At 41.3% G+C, this 15,841-nt stretch overlaps 1 protein-coding gene across 16 annotated transcripts in view; it reads left to right on the forward strand.

Annotated features, from left to right (window-relative positions):
- The first annotated feature begins 3,568 nt into the window (after positions 1 to 3,568).
- Positions 3,569 to 15,841, forward strand: part of REPS1 (RALBP1 associated Eps domain containing 1) — a 65,381-nt gene continuing 53,108 nt past the window's right edge. For 7 of the 16 annotated variants that reach the window (XM_068677254.1, XM_068677264.1, XM_068677260.1 and 4 more), the window contains exon 1: positions 3,571 to 4,001. In XM_068677254.1, coding sequence (XP_068533355.1) covers positions 3,849 to 4,001 — 153 coding nt within the window. In that variant the 5' untranslated portion in view covers positions 3,571 to 3,848. Of the gene's footprint in view, positions 4,002 to 15,841 lie in introns of all 16 variants that reach the window. The other 9 variants (XM_068677269.1, XM_068677265.1, XM_068677256.1 and 6 more) reach the window with 3 other exon arrangements.

Below are 15,841 nucleotides of genomic sequence, written 5' to 3' on the forward strand. Positions count from 1 at the left end.
AAATTGCTCCAGATCCTCTTTGCTTGCTGAACACTCCTTGCAAAAGCACTCGCCTTGCACAGAAGGAAAAAATAACACCCCCATGTTGGGACTGGCTGCTACATAGCTCTATGTATGGAAAGAATTTTTTCATCCACCAATGAAGATTTCATAGTCTCAAAAGTGGAACACCCTTTTGAACCAGCAGGACTGGTAGAAGAGAGGGTAGGCTCTTTGGAATATGGATGCTATTTCATAGAAAGTAAAATAAGGGGCAGGTGTAACCTTACCATAAAGCAATGGTTTTTGCAATTGTCCAAATGGAAGGATTCAATTTCCATCAAGGATGGAAAGCGGTTACAAACTGTAACATACCTCCAGAAATGTACAAAAGTGTAGGTACAGATACCTGTAAAGTGACAAATTTTGCATTCAAATGTAGCTTCTAGCCAAAGGAAAAAAGAAGGCTTTTAGAAAAGCAGAACGGGGCTTCCTCCGTTTATAAATGTTAACACCATTCTGAAAACATTCTTCTGTCTGCAAATAAAACATGCCACCTCCAAAAGCACCTTCTTTTTGAAAAGAGCAGACAGTAACAACAAAAACAACTCTGAAGTCAGAGGTGGCAAGTTTTTTTTAAACACCTCACATTCATTTCTAGCCTTAATCTACTCATCTTTTCACGGAAGGATCAGGATAGAACAAGTTTCTGTTGCTCCTGATGAGCTGTAAGTAAAGGAGTATATTGACAGAGATTGTAAAACCTGCTCCACAGCATTATGTATGTGAAAGAATTTAGAATGACAAATAACCTCAGGGTCATTTTAATAAACTTGGGGAACCAGGTGCGAGATGGAAAGTGAACCCCAATACATATTTTAAAAGGCTGGAATTTATTTAAAGTTGTTTTCATTTAAAAACATAGTATCTGGGCATATAATATGCTTTCCTGCAAGCAAAGGTAGTGCAGGAGTGCAATTCTGATTCACTGTCATCAGAACTCAGAGATCAGAAGCCCTCATCAAAACCAGGTAGATCCTAGACATTGCATTCCCACTGTACCTGGCAGACTAGACCCTGTATGTTTGAGTTATGCTTATTTTTAGAAATGAGTCTCAACATGTGTAGCAACTAGTTTCTCGAAACCAGTACTAATTTCACAGCTGATAAAATATACGGAGACCTGAACAGTGTTTTAACTGGCACACTTCCCTTAAATGAGTAAAATATTACTTTTACATTTTTTCTTTTACATTCTTTTTAGTAGCAATGAACACATATATTTCTGGTCACACATCAAGATGTAAAGTATTCTTTTTCTAAAATAAAAAGTTTTATTGATGTATATAATTTGGCTCTGATTATAAGAGTTTTGATGGGCAGCAAAATAACTTTGCGCTTCATTCCATTAATTGGATCATTAGACTTGACCTTCCTATGACGATGATGATTTTCTCTGACTCTGATCCCTTAAAAGGATGATTGCTTCAGTACCAATATGTCATTTAATAGTTGATTCACACAGAAAACAAAATACGGTAAAATTAGGCACCAGGTGGGGAATGACTTAACTCTTAGCTGGTCAGGACTCTGAATTCTAAGAAGATATCTTAAAAAGAGAGAATGAAAGGTACAACACTTTAAAAGCCAAGATAGTTCCTTCTCTTGCTATCTTTAAATCATAATTCAAGGCAGTTAATCAAGTTTTTCATGTATAATAGACTGATTTTTCTATATCAAAAATGAAAGTATTACTGGTTATATATTTTGGTGGGGATTTTTCCATAAACCCCCTTCTTTGCATATCTAACATGAACACTGGGAAATGCTGTGATACAGATCTTCCCAAACCAAGAGAACTAATAATAGACATATGGTCTCGTTGTGTAGGTTGGTTGCACTGAAAAGTGCAAATATGGAGAAATTAATCTAACTTACAAACATGCTTTAATAGTATTTTCCTCAGCCCATCCTGTAGCAAACTGCATACCGTCCAGCCAAACAAAGCAGGACAGAAATCCTCAGTGAGAATTCACTGAAATTATTATTATTTTTTTTAATATCCATAGTGCTGACTGTGACCTGAGGGGAACAGGTAATATTCTGAACAGCAAAACTCCCCTTGGACTGGAGATTGGCAAGCATCCAGTCTGGGGGAAAGGAGATCTACCAGCCAAACACTGAAACACTGGACTGGGACTCTGAGGCAACAATGATTCCTTGGGAATTAGAAATTAATTTGCTACATATCATTTCATTCTTATTCTTTCTGCTAAGTCTGTGAACTAGCACAAAGGTTAAGGTATAAGAACTGGAAGTGAGATCCAGCAACCTGTTCTCCAAATAGCTAAACAGCTTTAGAGTGGTGCTATACACAGTGAAAAGCACAGTATGTTCCACACACACACACACCTTGATGTGACATATCATGGTTTTAGTGAAGTATACATTTACTAAACTTATTTTGGCATTGTCTGGATTTAGAGCTGTAGTAATAATACATTCTAGGGAATCTCCTCCCTCTGTTATTCTTTGTGGCTTGCACGTACTGTTGCAGCCAAGTAAACACCATTAATGTCAAAAGAGTGTTCCCAGTGCAAAAAATGCAAACATACGTAAAAATGTAAAATAGGACTCAATTAAAATAAGGTGTTCATATTCTTTTTAGACATAAAACTCGTGCAAAATTATTTTGGCAAATACAACTATTTCAGTGTCCTTACTCTAGTTTATGATGAAGTTTATGGCCATATATACACATATACTAATATTTCAACATCAGTGCCCATGCTAGCACAATCACTGAACTTGTAAGAAGCAAAGGCACTTGGAACCCAATCGTCTACTAATAAGTACTTTAAAAATCTCTTATACAAACGTCTCTGTAAAACTAATAGGATTGCCGTGCGCAATTAGGCAGTGGAAGAAAGGTTACGTCTGTTGTAGTACAGAGGTTCTGATGTCAGAGAAGCTCTAATTAAGTGACCTACGCTGCTAAGTTGGCCTTATCTCAGCCTATACAATCATAATAACCAGATATAATATCAAAAAGGTAATTATATTTTCAGCGTAGCCTATATGGAGGAATTTTAAGTAAGTGGGAAATGTGAGGAATCTGAAATGTGAAGAATTTGTGTAGTTTCAACATTACTGTCACTTGGGGTTGCAAGAACTCGATTATGATGCATTTTGGGAAGATCTTTTATTATTTTAATGAATACAATTTATCGGAACTTTTAGTTTGCAGCAGGAGGATGATGTAGTAAGCACTTGAAACAGAGTGGAAGATGAGCCTGTGGTTTACGCAGCGAACAACAAACACCATGTTGGGTTGACAGGGAGGAAGGACGAGGTGCTGAAGGGCAGGGCGAGAGCCACCACCACCTCTCTGAGGGGACAAAAATGGCGGCGCCCCCTCCCCTCCCCTCCCCTTCCCCTCCCCGCCCGCCTCCCGCCCGCCGGGGGGCGCTGCGGCGCCGGGCCCGGCTCATCCGGGCCTGGGGGAAGCGGGGCGGTGCCCTTAAGCCCCGCCCACACCCCCACGGCCCCGCCCCTCCGGCCGGGCGCAGGCGCGGGGCGGGGGTGCGCGCAGGCGCGCCGCCGCGTGGGCGGGCCGGGGGGCGGTTGGCGGGGGCTCGGTGCGGGCGGCCGCTCGCGCGCGGCGGCGGCGGTTGGCGGGGGGCGCGCGGCGGCCGCGGGCGCTGAGGGAGGGGCAGGGCCCGGCCGGGCAGGGCAGGGCCGAGCCGAGCCCGGCGGCCCCCTGCGCGCTCTCCGCTGCCCCCCCTCCGCCCGCCCGCCCCTCTCGCCGCCAGCCGGTGGATGCGGGGAGGCGGCGGCGGTGGCGGCGGTGCGCGGAGCCGGTGGGTAAGATGGAGGGCCTGACGCTGAGCGAGGCGGAGCAGCGCTACTACTGCGACCTGTTCGCGTACTGCGACACCGAGAGCACCAAGAAGGTGGCGTCCAACGGCCGCGTCCTCGAACTCTTCCGCGCCGCGCAGCTGCCCAACGACGTGGTGATGCAGGTAGACCTGGCGGCCCCACGCCCGGCGGCGGAGCCCGGCACCGCCCCGGCGCTGCTGCCCGCGGGGGGACGGCCCCGGACACTCCCTTCCCTTCCCTTCCCTTCCCTTCCCTTCCCTTCCCTTCCCTTCCCTTCCCTTCCCTCCGCCGGGCTCGGGCCGGGGGGCGCGGAGCCATTGTCCGGGGCCAGCCGGGAGGGGAGGGGAGGGGACGGCGCAGCCCTCGCAGCAGGCCCCGGGGTGAGGGAGGGCCCGGCGGTGGGGTCAGGCAGCTGCTGGGGGAGCTGGGCCTGCTGGTTTGGCCCCAAAAGGGTCTGGGGGGTGTGGGGGAGGCCGGGCCCGCAGCCCGCCGGTGAGGAGCGAGGTGGGAGAGCGGCTGGGTGGTGGAGCAGTGTCTGTGCCCCACAGGTATTAGCTGTGGTTATCAAAATGCTTCCAACAGTGAAAAACGGAGTGTTAATAGTGACGTAAGTCTGCGCTTACAGTATGTACACACAGACCTGTAATGCTATTTCCTTGGCCAGGTAACATCTAAAAGGTAGTAGTAGTAGCACAGAGCTACCGGCATAGAGAAGTCTGCTCTGGTGTGCCTCTTGTAATCACTTGAGGATAGTATCCCCAGTGAACCATTCATATCAATACTTCTTTGCAATAGTTTGCGGCTTTTGGAGTACCCTGTGTTCAATACTTTGAAATTCATGTGTTATTTCGAGCCACCCTAAAAACTTCTTTCGGATATAGCTTTACCCACTGTCCATTCTGTCTTCCATGCAGAAGAGTGTCTTCCTCTTCCCAGTGAGATAAGGTGGCCTTCTAACAAAACACTAAAGTTACTGTAGCCAGAAATACAGCACACAAGTTTCAGCCTTCAGCAGTTCAGTACCAGATTTCAGGAGAAAACTTGCCCTTAACAAGGATTACTGATCTCTTTTGGGCCCATAAAAGTGACTTCTTTAGTTGAAAGGAATGTAAGGTGCCCTGAATCATGTACTCCACCTCAGTATGAAAGATGATAGTTGTCAGCAGTTGTGTTTTTAAATGAAGTAGCAGTAGTGGGGTGAATAAGAAATGCTTCTTACTGGTAAAACTAGTAGTCTTTTATTTGATGACTTGTTAGACTGGACTTTATGGTTAGAGAGTCTGCACGTTCAGTATTAGGAATGAGGTTTCTCAGGGGCCACCCACTGCGCCTTTTTGTGTGTGGCCAACACGTTACAGAAGAATCATCCTGAGAACGTGAATGTTTACCTGTTTGTTGTATTTAAAATCTCTTTTTCCATCAAACTTGCCTACTTCTTCTACACTGTGATCCAGGCTAATGCTGGAGATTTTTACGCGGAGATCTACAGCAAGATCTTGGAGACACTTTGCATTTTGAATGAAAGTGGCCAGAGATTATATCCTTATCTGTCACACAGGAGGTGAAATATTTTCTTGCCAAGTGGAGTGCATCTGAAGGAAAGAGAAACTACTCAGGCATCGTTCCATGGGCTCTAAATAAGTGAATTTAAGAAGCAGACCTGGCTTATCTCTGTGGTGATCTCAAGGAAAACCTTGCCATTAAAACAGCAAACAAGATGTTAGATTGCATGAGGAATGAAACTGTAAATAATACAAAGAAAGTCAAAATGCCCTTAGCAGTTTGACCCATTTAAAATGTCTTGTGCAATTGCTATTGGTCACCTGTGAAGTACTTTAAATTTGAGGGAGAGAATATGGTTGCCTAGCTTTTCTTTGTACTCATTGAAATATGGCTGTACCTCTGCTTGATGCAGGCACGAAGACATTAGTGAGTGTTCTTCTGAGGGAAATTGTATTTGTTCCTTCAGAAGGTGTGAACGTGCAACTAAAACTCAGGATGATACGAGTTTAAGAGGTAACGAAACCCCCTGATGAAAATGGAATTTTACTTTACACTGTACTGGGTTCTTACCTGTTTGTTTGAAGCACCCGGTGTTTGTGAGGGAAAGGAACTTGGTTCAGGTACCCAGTTCTTACATAATCCTGGAATGCAAGTGGAGTACTAGTCAAGTGAAATGCTAAGTACATTGTAGGTATACAAAAGAGTGCAAAATTGCTGCTCTTCAAACTTGCAGGCGCCAGGTAGTCTTGAGGAACTACAGGAGTTTTTTTCTCTTCAGTACTATAGGTCTGTAGGTACCTTTTGAATAATCCAGAGTTGATCCTATTGAAAATGAGCATGTGTGACTTAGCTGCATTTTTAGACTCGTAACTTGTTTTGTTCCTAAGTCTGTTTGGGGGCTGTTGGCACATGCAACCTGTCCTGCAAGAAGCCGTGTTTGAGACTTGTCTTGCAAAAGGAAAACTCAATACGTGATCTTATAATAATTGTTCTTAATCATTCTCATTTCTGGCTCCAAGGGATACCACCAGCTGCCTATTAGATGGGAATAAATGAACATGCAGAAGGCTGAAGCAGTTATGATCAGTGCATATAAAACATATGCTCACAAAGCAACAAAAATCTGGAGTGAAGAGCGGTGCCTGCCACATAGTATGCATCTGTGAAAGGACAGCCTTATCGCTACCGCAGCGTAAATACCACACACAGCCTTACAACCTTAACTGCACATGTGAGGACATCTCATTAACCTGTATTTCTGCCTTCTTGTGCACATCCTTGAAATGAGCATTCAGGTAGAAGATCTGCATAAAATGGTGGATAAAAGTATGTGTGTTGAGATAACAAGTTGGGCTACTTCACAACAGTTAGGAGTTTTTTAAATTGCTCTCAGGGCACGGTTCCACACTGCAGTTACTCCAGTCCTGTGGTGAGCTGCCACCGAAGGAGGTGGTTCAGTGTTCCCCCGGCCACGTGCTCCTGCTGCTTCTTCCCCTTGTACAGACACCAATGGCCATCCCATGTTGTTCTGTTAGACTGATTCCAGGGGCTACGCAGGCAGAAAATCACAGTTTTTGTTGCTTTTTTTTAATCTCTGTATCACCTAACACTGAAGTTGAACGGATGTTAGCGCTGGCACAAAGAAAGAGGCAGGAAAACTGTTCGCTGACAAAGGAAAAGAGGGGAGCCTTCCTCATTTATAGTTGCTGGGTATTTCAGTTCTGACTTAGCACGAGTTTCACAGTAGCTTAAACCACCAGAAGTTGGAACTACCTTATTCTTCTGAACATACAGTGAGCTGGTTCAGGGGGCTTGTTTAGCCAGAAGTTTTGTTGCTTTTTTTTGTTGATTTTTCGCTTGTGTCAGCTGCCTGATTGATGGCTCAGTTGCCTGTGCATTGGTGTTTATGTTAGCAAGTAATACAACACAAGAGATGCTGAGGACCTGACACTGTATATGCATTTCACAAGCTTCGCTTTGACAAAGTTCTGGCATGGTGTCTCAGAGTGAGTGTTAGCAGGAATTCATTAGGTGCATTCCTCGAGTGCGCCTTCTAGGTTAGCTTCACACAAAAGAAATCCAGTTGCCTGTTCTGAGGTGGTTCCGGAGCGTGAACCAGAGCAGTGGGGGTGATCAGAAGATTTGCTTCAAAAGTACTCCTCGCATCTGACCTAAAATGCTAATGTAGGTATGCTGTTCAAGTCTGTTCCTGGTTCCTCTGTGCTGGCAGTGAAGTTGCTTGTAAAAGCTATATTCAGACAAAAGGGGAAAAAGAGAAGTTCCTTACTTGTGTGTGGGATTCATATGGCAGCTGTCCCATTTGTTTGAACTTTCACTCTTTGATTATGAATTACAGAACCTTCACAGGACAAGAATACGATCTGTTGTGCATATAGTACTCATCTGAAATAGGCGAGTCAAAGCATCTCACTTTAAAATTACAGCATTATCATTAAACAACAAACGTTTAATGCACGTACTTTCTCTAAATCTAGTGAACTGTAATCTTCAGTGTTGGTGTTGTATACAGTAGTTACCCAACTTCTAATTTTGTGTTACAAAGTGTTTGAATGACAGGTGAATTAATTACACAGTTGACGCTATTTTTTTCAATTACAACTGTGGTTGCTCTAACTCATTAAAAACATAATATAAAGCCTATTTTTGACTTGTTTGCCAATCTGTAATTTCAGGCATGTTTCTAAGGAGTCTTTACAGACAGATTAGTTCTGATCATTCCTGTGTCATTGTAAAGAAATTGCTGTCACTGCTTGCCTATCTCTACCCTTTGTCACAGTTTTCCGCCTTCACGTGGAAAATTGAAAGAAAGTGCATACCTGGGATGCAGCTGCTTCACTGTAAGGTCCATAATCCGAGTGTAAAGCCTAATTCATCAACTACAGTTTCTGAGTTGTGCAGAAAAACCACTAAGATGCAAGCATATGCTGTCTTCTGTTGTTCTTGGGCTAATAGCTTTTGGCAAACGTGGAGAGCACGGAATGGCAGTTTCCGAAGGTGCCAGAGCTCACCTGTTGGCACGGGGTGCAGTTACAGTTGGGATTACAGTCCAGAGGCAAAACGTGGCAAAATGAAATGGCAGGGTCTTGGTTTGAAAATGTTGACTACTTTGTTAGATGCTGGGTTTTAAAGAGAAAAGTGATCTAAGAAAATAAAACTTCGTTCAGGGTGATTTTATTGTTGCAATTAACGTTTCAGTGAACTTCTCTACACAAAGACTACCTGTTTATCAAATCAGTAGAATTTACTAAATGCCAACTGTAACTGGAAGCTGAACCAGGGCATGTATAGGTTTACCTGTACTTAAATTCAGCAAATTCGTCAGAATTATGATATTTTCAGAGCTGGTGGGGTAAGAAGTTAGATAAGAAGTTAGAATTTCTTGTGCAGTGCAAATCTGTACCTTCAGTTTGGACTTGGAATGTATTTAAAAATGTATAATGCTTTCAGATCTTCTCAAAAATGCATGCTGTGTAAAAACCTTTCTCCTCCTAATAATGATCTTTGCATAAACTGCAAACAAGCCTTATTTTAAAAAAAGGATCATTTAATTGCATCCAGCTGATACATTACGTATTTTTTACTTTAAAGCTCACAGGTTTTCTACATTTTAAAACAAAATTGGATTTCTTCTGAGGCATATTTGTAAGAGCTGATTATTAAAGCATTCTTCTAATGTAGAAATATATGATTATATTAAGCATGAACAAGAAAACTACTATTTTTTGTTAGCCTGAGCAAGAAAAACTGTTGCATCTGTAGCCCTTTATAGTTATAATATGTAATCTAAGTAAATAATCTATATCATATTTATCTAAGGGATGTTTATATGTGCTTTGTATCCCGGTTCTCATTTAGGAAATGAATTGTTAGAAATGTTGTAAATAGAAGCAGTGCCTGGATCTACAGCTAAGAACATTCAGGATGTGAATTACATATTTTTTTTCCTAAAATGCTGTTGTGGTGGAGTATTTTTCTTTCAGATGAGCAGTAAGTTAGATTTCTTTCTCTGTAAAGATGAGGTATTTAAGCAGTCTACTTTTTGCTAGTGCCAGAAGCGATGCCTAGATTTGTATCCTGTGCATTGTGCTTAGAATTTTTGGTAGATTTCTGGTAAAAATGTTTTATGTGAATGCTGTTACCTTCATAGAAACTGTACTGGGCTGCAAATCAGTTTCTTTGCAGTTAATTAGTTTGAGTAGTCTCATATCTCACTTAGCATTTAGTCAGAGAATAATTATTGTTTTTCAAACCAAAGGCAGGAAGTTGATGGCAAAACTTCAGTACTGTAGATAAGCTCTATTAGACTTGCATTTGTTTTCAGCTGGTTTCTCAGTGTGATTGTTCTTAAGCTTTTGAAATTGACTGGAATTCATAATGTATAGTCACTTCTGTTGTAAATAATCCCTTCATAATTCTGTGTGCCAGCACAGCATTCAGCTAATTTGGAGTGTCACAGCTCAGCTTTGTTTGTAGACAGTTTTTTTTAAAATTTGTCATCAGAGCACAGCAGGGATGATTAATACCCATTAAGAATCAGGAAACAGGTGATCTTTAAGGTCCCTTCCAATCCAAACTGTTCTATGATTCAAATACCAGAGCCTTTTGTGACAAATGCATCTGTCTTAGAATCAAGTTATCAAGTTGACAAGTTTTGTACTTGTTTTTCCTGTAAAGATGATTCTTTAGTATTAAAGTTTTGAACATTTTCCATGTGTAGTGTAATGCAACACAGTAATGGTTAGCAGGAAGATATATTTCCCACTTGTTCTCTTACCTTTACATTTTTTTGTTGTTGTTTGTTTGGTTTTTTTTTTAGACCACAGGGATATTATTAAGGCAGCAGTGTATTTCTTTCAGTCAGGCACTAAGGGAGCTGGTTCTTGTGTTTGTGACCTGTGTGTTTTTCCAGCTGGGGTTGGTGTCCAAAGAGTTAGATTATCCCTTGCACTTGTTATACAAAAAGTACATTAAAGCTTAGACATGCCTGTCTGAGTATAGAAACAGTGTTTTGATAGGTTAAAAGACTTGGGGTGGGAAAAAAAAAAAAAAGACAGTCTGACCTGAATTGCTGGAATGATTAACTTAGGAGATCTAAAATGCTCTCAGAGTATATTATCAGAGCAGCTAGAAGGCTCTGCTTCAAACGTGTCTCTTTCAACTTCAGTAACCCCAGAAGAGAGTGACCAGCACGGGGCTGTACAAAATCTAGCATTTGGTGCTGACTTACTGCTGCTTCAGAAAATTAGGCATGACTGTGGAGAAAAATCTGTTCTTACAGCAGTGACGTATGCCACTTGTTTTTCAGAAACAAAATGTCTTAAGTCATTTAAGAACAGTGTGTGTTAGTAGCTCTAAGCCTCAAATAGAGCCCTATAAATGTGCAGTTCTTAGAATTTTAATTACGTCTTGTTTCAACTTTGGTAAACAGTAAGGCTTGTAGACTTTTTGGGGAGAAGGCAAGCAGTGCAAAGCTAAGAAACTGATCAGTACTGCCTGGTCAGGTTAATACTCTGAGGAAAACAGATTTAGGTGGGAGAGCAGCATGATGTAGTGGGCACAGTAGCTTCACGTGAACTTGTAGAAGTGCTCAGGTATAACGAGACTGATCTGAGCAGTCCTGTTTGGCCAGGCCACAGTGTCACCACTAATTCTGGGATGGAGAATGTCTGAATGTTCACTTTACATTAGTGAAAAGCCAGTAGGTTGTGTTCACTCTTTGAGGCTTTTCTGTTTCATGTTTATTCTGGTGGAGTGATGAAAAATGACTTCTGATGAAAATACTAAAATCTAAAAAGTAAGGAAATAACTAACAAGGAATATCAATCAGTGGAATGTATCAACCGCATATGAGGTCTGAAAGGAATCAAAATCAAATGCATGCTGTTCTGTTCAGCATTTAGCAATTCAGAAGAAATTTTGCAGTTGCATGGCAGGATCATCTGCAGTTAGAACATCCATGTGACCTCCCATGAAGAAACCAGCAAGATTTATTATTGTAGTAATACTTTGAAATGCTAAATATATTGCTGTAAAATACAAGACTTCTTCATTACCTGCTGAAGTTGGCTGCTTTCTCAGGGTTTGTATTGATGCTTTGGCTGTTACCATTTGTTCTAGAAAATACAATCAATTGAGTATGATGGAGTCATCCTGGGTGTCTCAAATTGTCACAGACTGGCTCAGGCATTGCGAGTTGGTGCTAAAGTGTGTGTTTACTCCTCTCCCATTGCTTGAATTCTTTGTGGCACCACCAGGAGAAAGGAGGGGAATTCTTTGTAACCTAGTGTGTAAATATATTTTTGATATCTATAGGTGGTTTATTTGGGCGAGGCATATAGTACTTTGTGGATTTTGCAGTGACATTCTGTTCAGTTGCCTCATTTCTACCTTTTCTGCACCTCTTAACTGCAAAGCACACAGCTTTCTTAAAGCTGCAGCCTTGCAAGAAGTTTAAAGGCAAATGAACAAATCATTGCTGCCAACCACACGCTCCCATGTGTCTTGTAGCTGCTGAAGTGTTTATTGGCTGTAAACTAAACGGATTCAGTTTAATAAAACAACAGATAACTGTCACTTTTTGCAGGCTTACTGAGTAATCACACTGCGATCAGATATGAGAATCATCTAGCACTCAGGAAGGGGGAATTGTGCAACTGAGAGCAGAGAAGGAGCCACACAACAGTGGCGTGACTGAGGAAAGAGCTATTTAGGTTAAGCAGTGATGTAAAATTGCATAGGAAGAGACACGTATGTGGTGTATCTCCTTTTAAAAGAACCTCTCATTCTGTGTCAAGAATTGAAAGTGGCTTTTCTGGACTGTGTTTTGCTGTTTCATTATTTTTTATTCTGAATTCTCCTTGCTGCTTTATTATTGTTACTAGTCATAGGTACCTTTTTCACATGAGCACCTGCTCTACCAGACCAGCGGTAGAGAACATCTTGGGGCAAGCAGAGAGCAACTCTACCTTCAGTTCTTCCAGCTATGGCTTTGTACTCCTTTACTTGGGAGGACAGGAGTTGCTTTTTAAGTTCATCTGTCTATCTGGATTTTCCGTTGATCCTATTAAGCATGTCAGGAAGGATATGCTTCTTTTTGTCCTATTTTTGACGATACTTGGCAATAATTTGTTAAAGAGTTAGCCCTCTGGCTCTAGATCAGTAGTCTTTGGAGGGTGGGGCTGGAGATCTGGCTGGAGTTGCTGCCCATGGGGAATCTGTGCTGGAGCGGTCTGTGCCTAAGGGATGGACCCCATGGTATGGACCCGTATTGGAGCAGTTCTTGAGCTGTAGCCTCTGGGAAGCTTGGTTCAGAAAGGATGGCATCCCATGGGAGGGACCCTAGCTGGAGCAGGGGAAGAGCTTGAGAATGAAGGAGCAGCAAAGACAAAGTGTTAGGGACTGACTGCAACCATCATTCCCCTGCACTGCTTAGGGGAGGAGGTTGAAGGGGGTGGATGGGGAGTTGTATTTAGTTTGCTTTTAGTTCTTGCTGGTCTAGCCTGTTATCAGTAGGCAATAGATCTCAGTATCTCCCTATGCTGAGTCAGTTTTGCCTTTGATGGTAATTGGTGAGTGATCCCCCTGTTCTTACCTCAATCTGTGACCTTTATCATATTTTCTCCCCTCCATTTGAGAAGGGGGAGCGAGAGAACTGTGGTGGTGATAAGCTTACCCATCAGCGTGAAACAATGATAAATAATAAAGAGGTGTGAAAAAATATTGATTTAGAAATGATCTAAAATATGAATGGTTCAAAAATTTGTACAGTATGTGAAAACACTGAATTAATTTTTAATTGTAGTGTTCAATGCATTTACTTCTTAAAAAATAGATGTATTTCATGTGTATGTCATAGCAGAATTTCAGAGGTTCAGTGCTTTTTGTCTGCTGCTTTTCTATTAACGGAGCATAAGCATGACTACAACTCTGTCAACCCTTATTCAGGGAGTCAACACCCTTGTAAAACAAATTCCCAAATACTGGGGCAGAATCATTCCTCAGAGTTAAAATGCTGGCTCAGTTTTTTAAAAGCCAATTAAATTCTTTATTTCTGAAGTGATTAATTCTGAAACTTGTGAATCGCATGTATGTCTGAACCTGAAATGACCTGTGGAATGGGAAAGTTTAGCTTTATCCATAGAGAACTGATTCTCAGAGCTAATGAGTAGGTTTTTCATATTGCTATTTGTTGCAGAATATATTCCCTGACAATATTCTAGTAGTCTGCTTGCACCATGGCTACATGCAGTGCATGAAAATCAAGGACAGATAAGTATATGTTTCCATATATAGAGACAATAGGAAACAAAATAGTTCATTGCCAGAGAGTGCGCATCTTCTTGGAAGTACTCCAGTGCTGTTGGTTCTGTTTCTTTAAAGGCCTGTGTTCTGAAGCCAGATTTGTGGCTTTGACCGAGATCCATCTTGAAATGGTCAGTTGGACTTGAAAGGAAGACCTTACTATTCCTTGTGCAACAAAGTGCATCACTGTCCCAAATATACCCTGCAGGTGGGAATTCTTAGTATCAGCTGAGTGTATTTCCTGCTATATGAAAGTACCTAATAAGACAACTGTATGTATTAGATCTAGGTAATATTATACTTGCTGTTCAGCACACGAATGTTTTCTACTTCACAGTTACTGAATTAAATACAGCAATGATCTTTGCAGTGATCTTCAGGTAGGTTTAAGTCTGTTTAAATATGCCAAATACTGCATACTGCAGTGGTGAAGCGTAGAATCCTGAGCAATACTAGGGCTGTTTCCCTTAGTGGCAGTTTGTTTGTCCTCTCTCCATTTTTCTCTTCCTGTGTGCCAAGGTTTGTGGAGCCCTGCAGGGAACTGGGTCAGAGACTCAACTTGGTTAAAAATAACCCATCGGAAGGAGGATCTCTTGTCAGTTCTGTCTTGTTCTTACTACACCGTGTTGTAAACAAGTCTTGCATCTGGGAAGCTGCCTATTGTCAAGTGAGATTTTTCTGAAGGAAATTCCAAAATTCTTGATTAATAACTAACCAATATTGTTTTGTCTAGCTGATGGTAGGTGAGAGAGACTAGTTGGAGAGCTGTCAGGCTGGAAGACAGTGGTCTGCAGTTAGTGAAGTAGATCTGGTAAAATGAAGTCACAGAAATTGATCTGTTGAAGATGGCTGTAGAATAACAACATTAAAAGGTAACGAACGTCAGGCAACAGTTACTCAATTCAGAAAAAAAACACAGGAAATAGGTGGTCTTAGGTCTTTCTGTACACAGTAATGATCACTGATTACAATGTAAGTTACTAAAATGTTTTTTCAAGTTCCCTTATACCAAGTTACATTACGCTGTCAAGTTATGGTTAATTTTTGTTGTAGCTGAGTTGAGTGGGTTATGTGACTTCAGAAGAACACTTTTGTATGACAGCATATCCTAGTACCCAGTATGAGGCTGTAGTGTAATACTTTTAATTTGGACAGTATCATGTCATTTTCTGTTTAATGTTTGTCCGCTGAGAGCAAAGCTCTTCTTGTCATTGGAGACATCAAAGGATTCTCATCAAAGAATGAGTGCATATGGGTGACAGAAATAACATTATTGACACAATGTTTTTTTATTTTAAACTATTAATCAAAATCATTCTGTAATCATAGTTACTTTTTTTATTAAATTACGTAAAAACAGCATACAGGTTATTGTTTTTTATTTTTTTGTCTGAAGTGTAGACCCTTAGCTTGTTTTAAATGTATTGCTTGTTTTTCAATTAAAAATTTATGGTCAATATGTGTAGCAAAACTGGAATATCACGTACTGAGTAATGATGCATTTGTGTGCTCATATGGTCTGGTTTAACTTTAATTTTTACAATATCTGATACAAACTTACAAGGAAACTTGTTTTGCAAGTGCCTAGCTTATAGGAAGTAATTCCTGGTAATTGTTTCATTTAAACCTAAGAGAAGACTTTCTTCCTCTAAGGTTGACGGAACAGTAGCAGAGGTTGCTCAGAGAGGCTGTAGGGTCTCCCTCCTTGGATATACTTGAAACACAACTGGACGTGGTCCCAAGCAACCCGCGGTAGCTGAGTCTGCTTTGACCCAGGGTGGTTGGACTGGATTATCTGCAGAGATCCTTTCCACCTTCAACCGTTCTGTCGTAATGTACATTCTTTCTTTGTGTTTATGAATTATAAAACAAACACAGGATTATACCAATAAGAAAATGCAGTCACAGCAGGACTACTAGAATACCTCAGATTAAGAATCTGTTTATAAAATTGGGATCAAAATGTTTATTCTGAATCCCAGTTCTGCTTCTTTCTTAATATCTGTATGTGATTTGTATATACCTATCTATAAAATAAAAATAACTTTGTGTCTATATGCTTTTACTGGGTATCAGACTTGTGTTACCATCCTAGTTAGGCTGACATGTTACAGAAGGTCCACTGGTGATTTTGTTCACTCTCTCCTCTTGCCATCCA

The sequence above is a fragment of the Anas acuta genome, chromosome 3, assembly GCF_963932015.1.
Source record: "Anas acuta chromosome 3, bAnaAcu1.1, whole genome shotgun sequence".
NCBI lineage: Eukaryota > Metazoa > Chordata > Aves > Anseriformes > Anatidae > Anas > Anas acuta.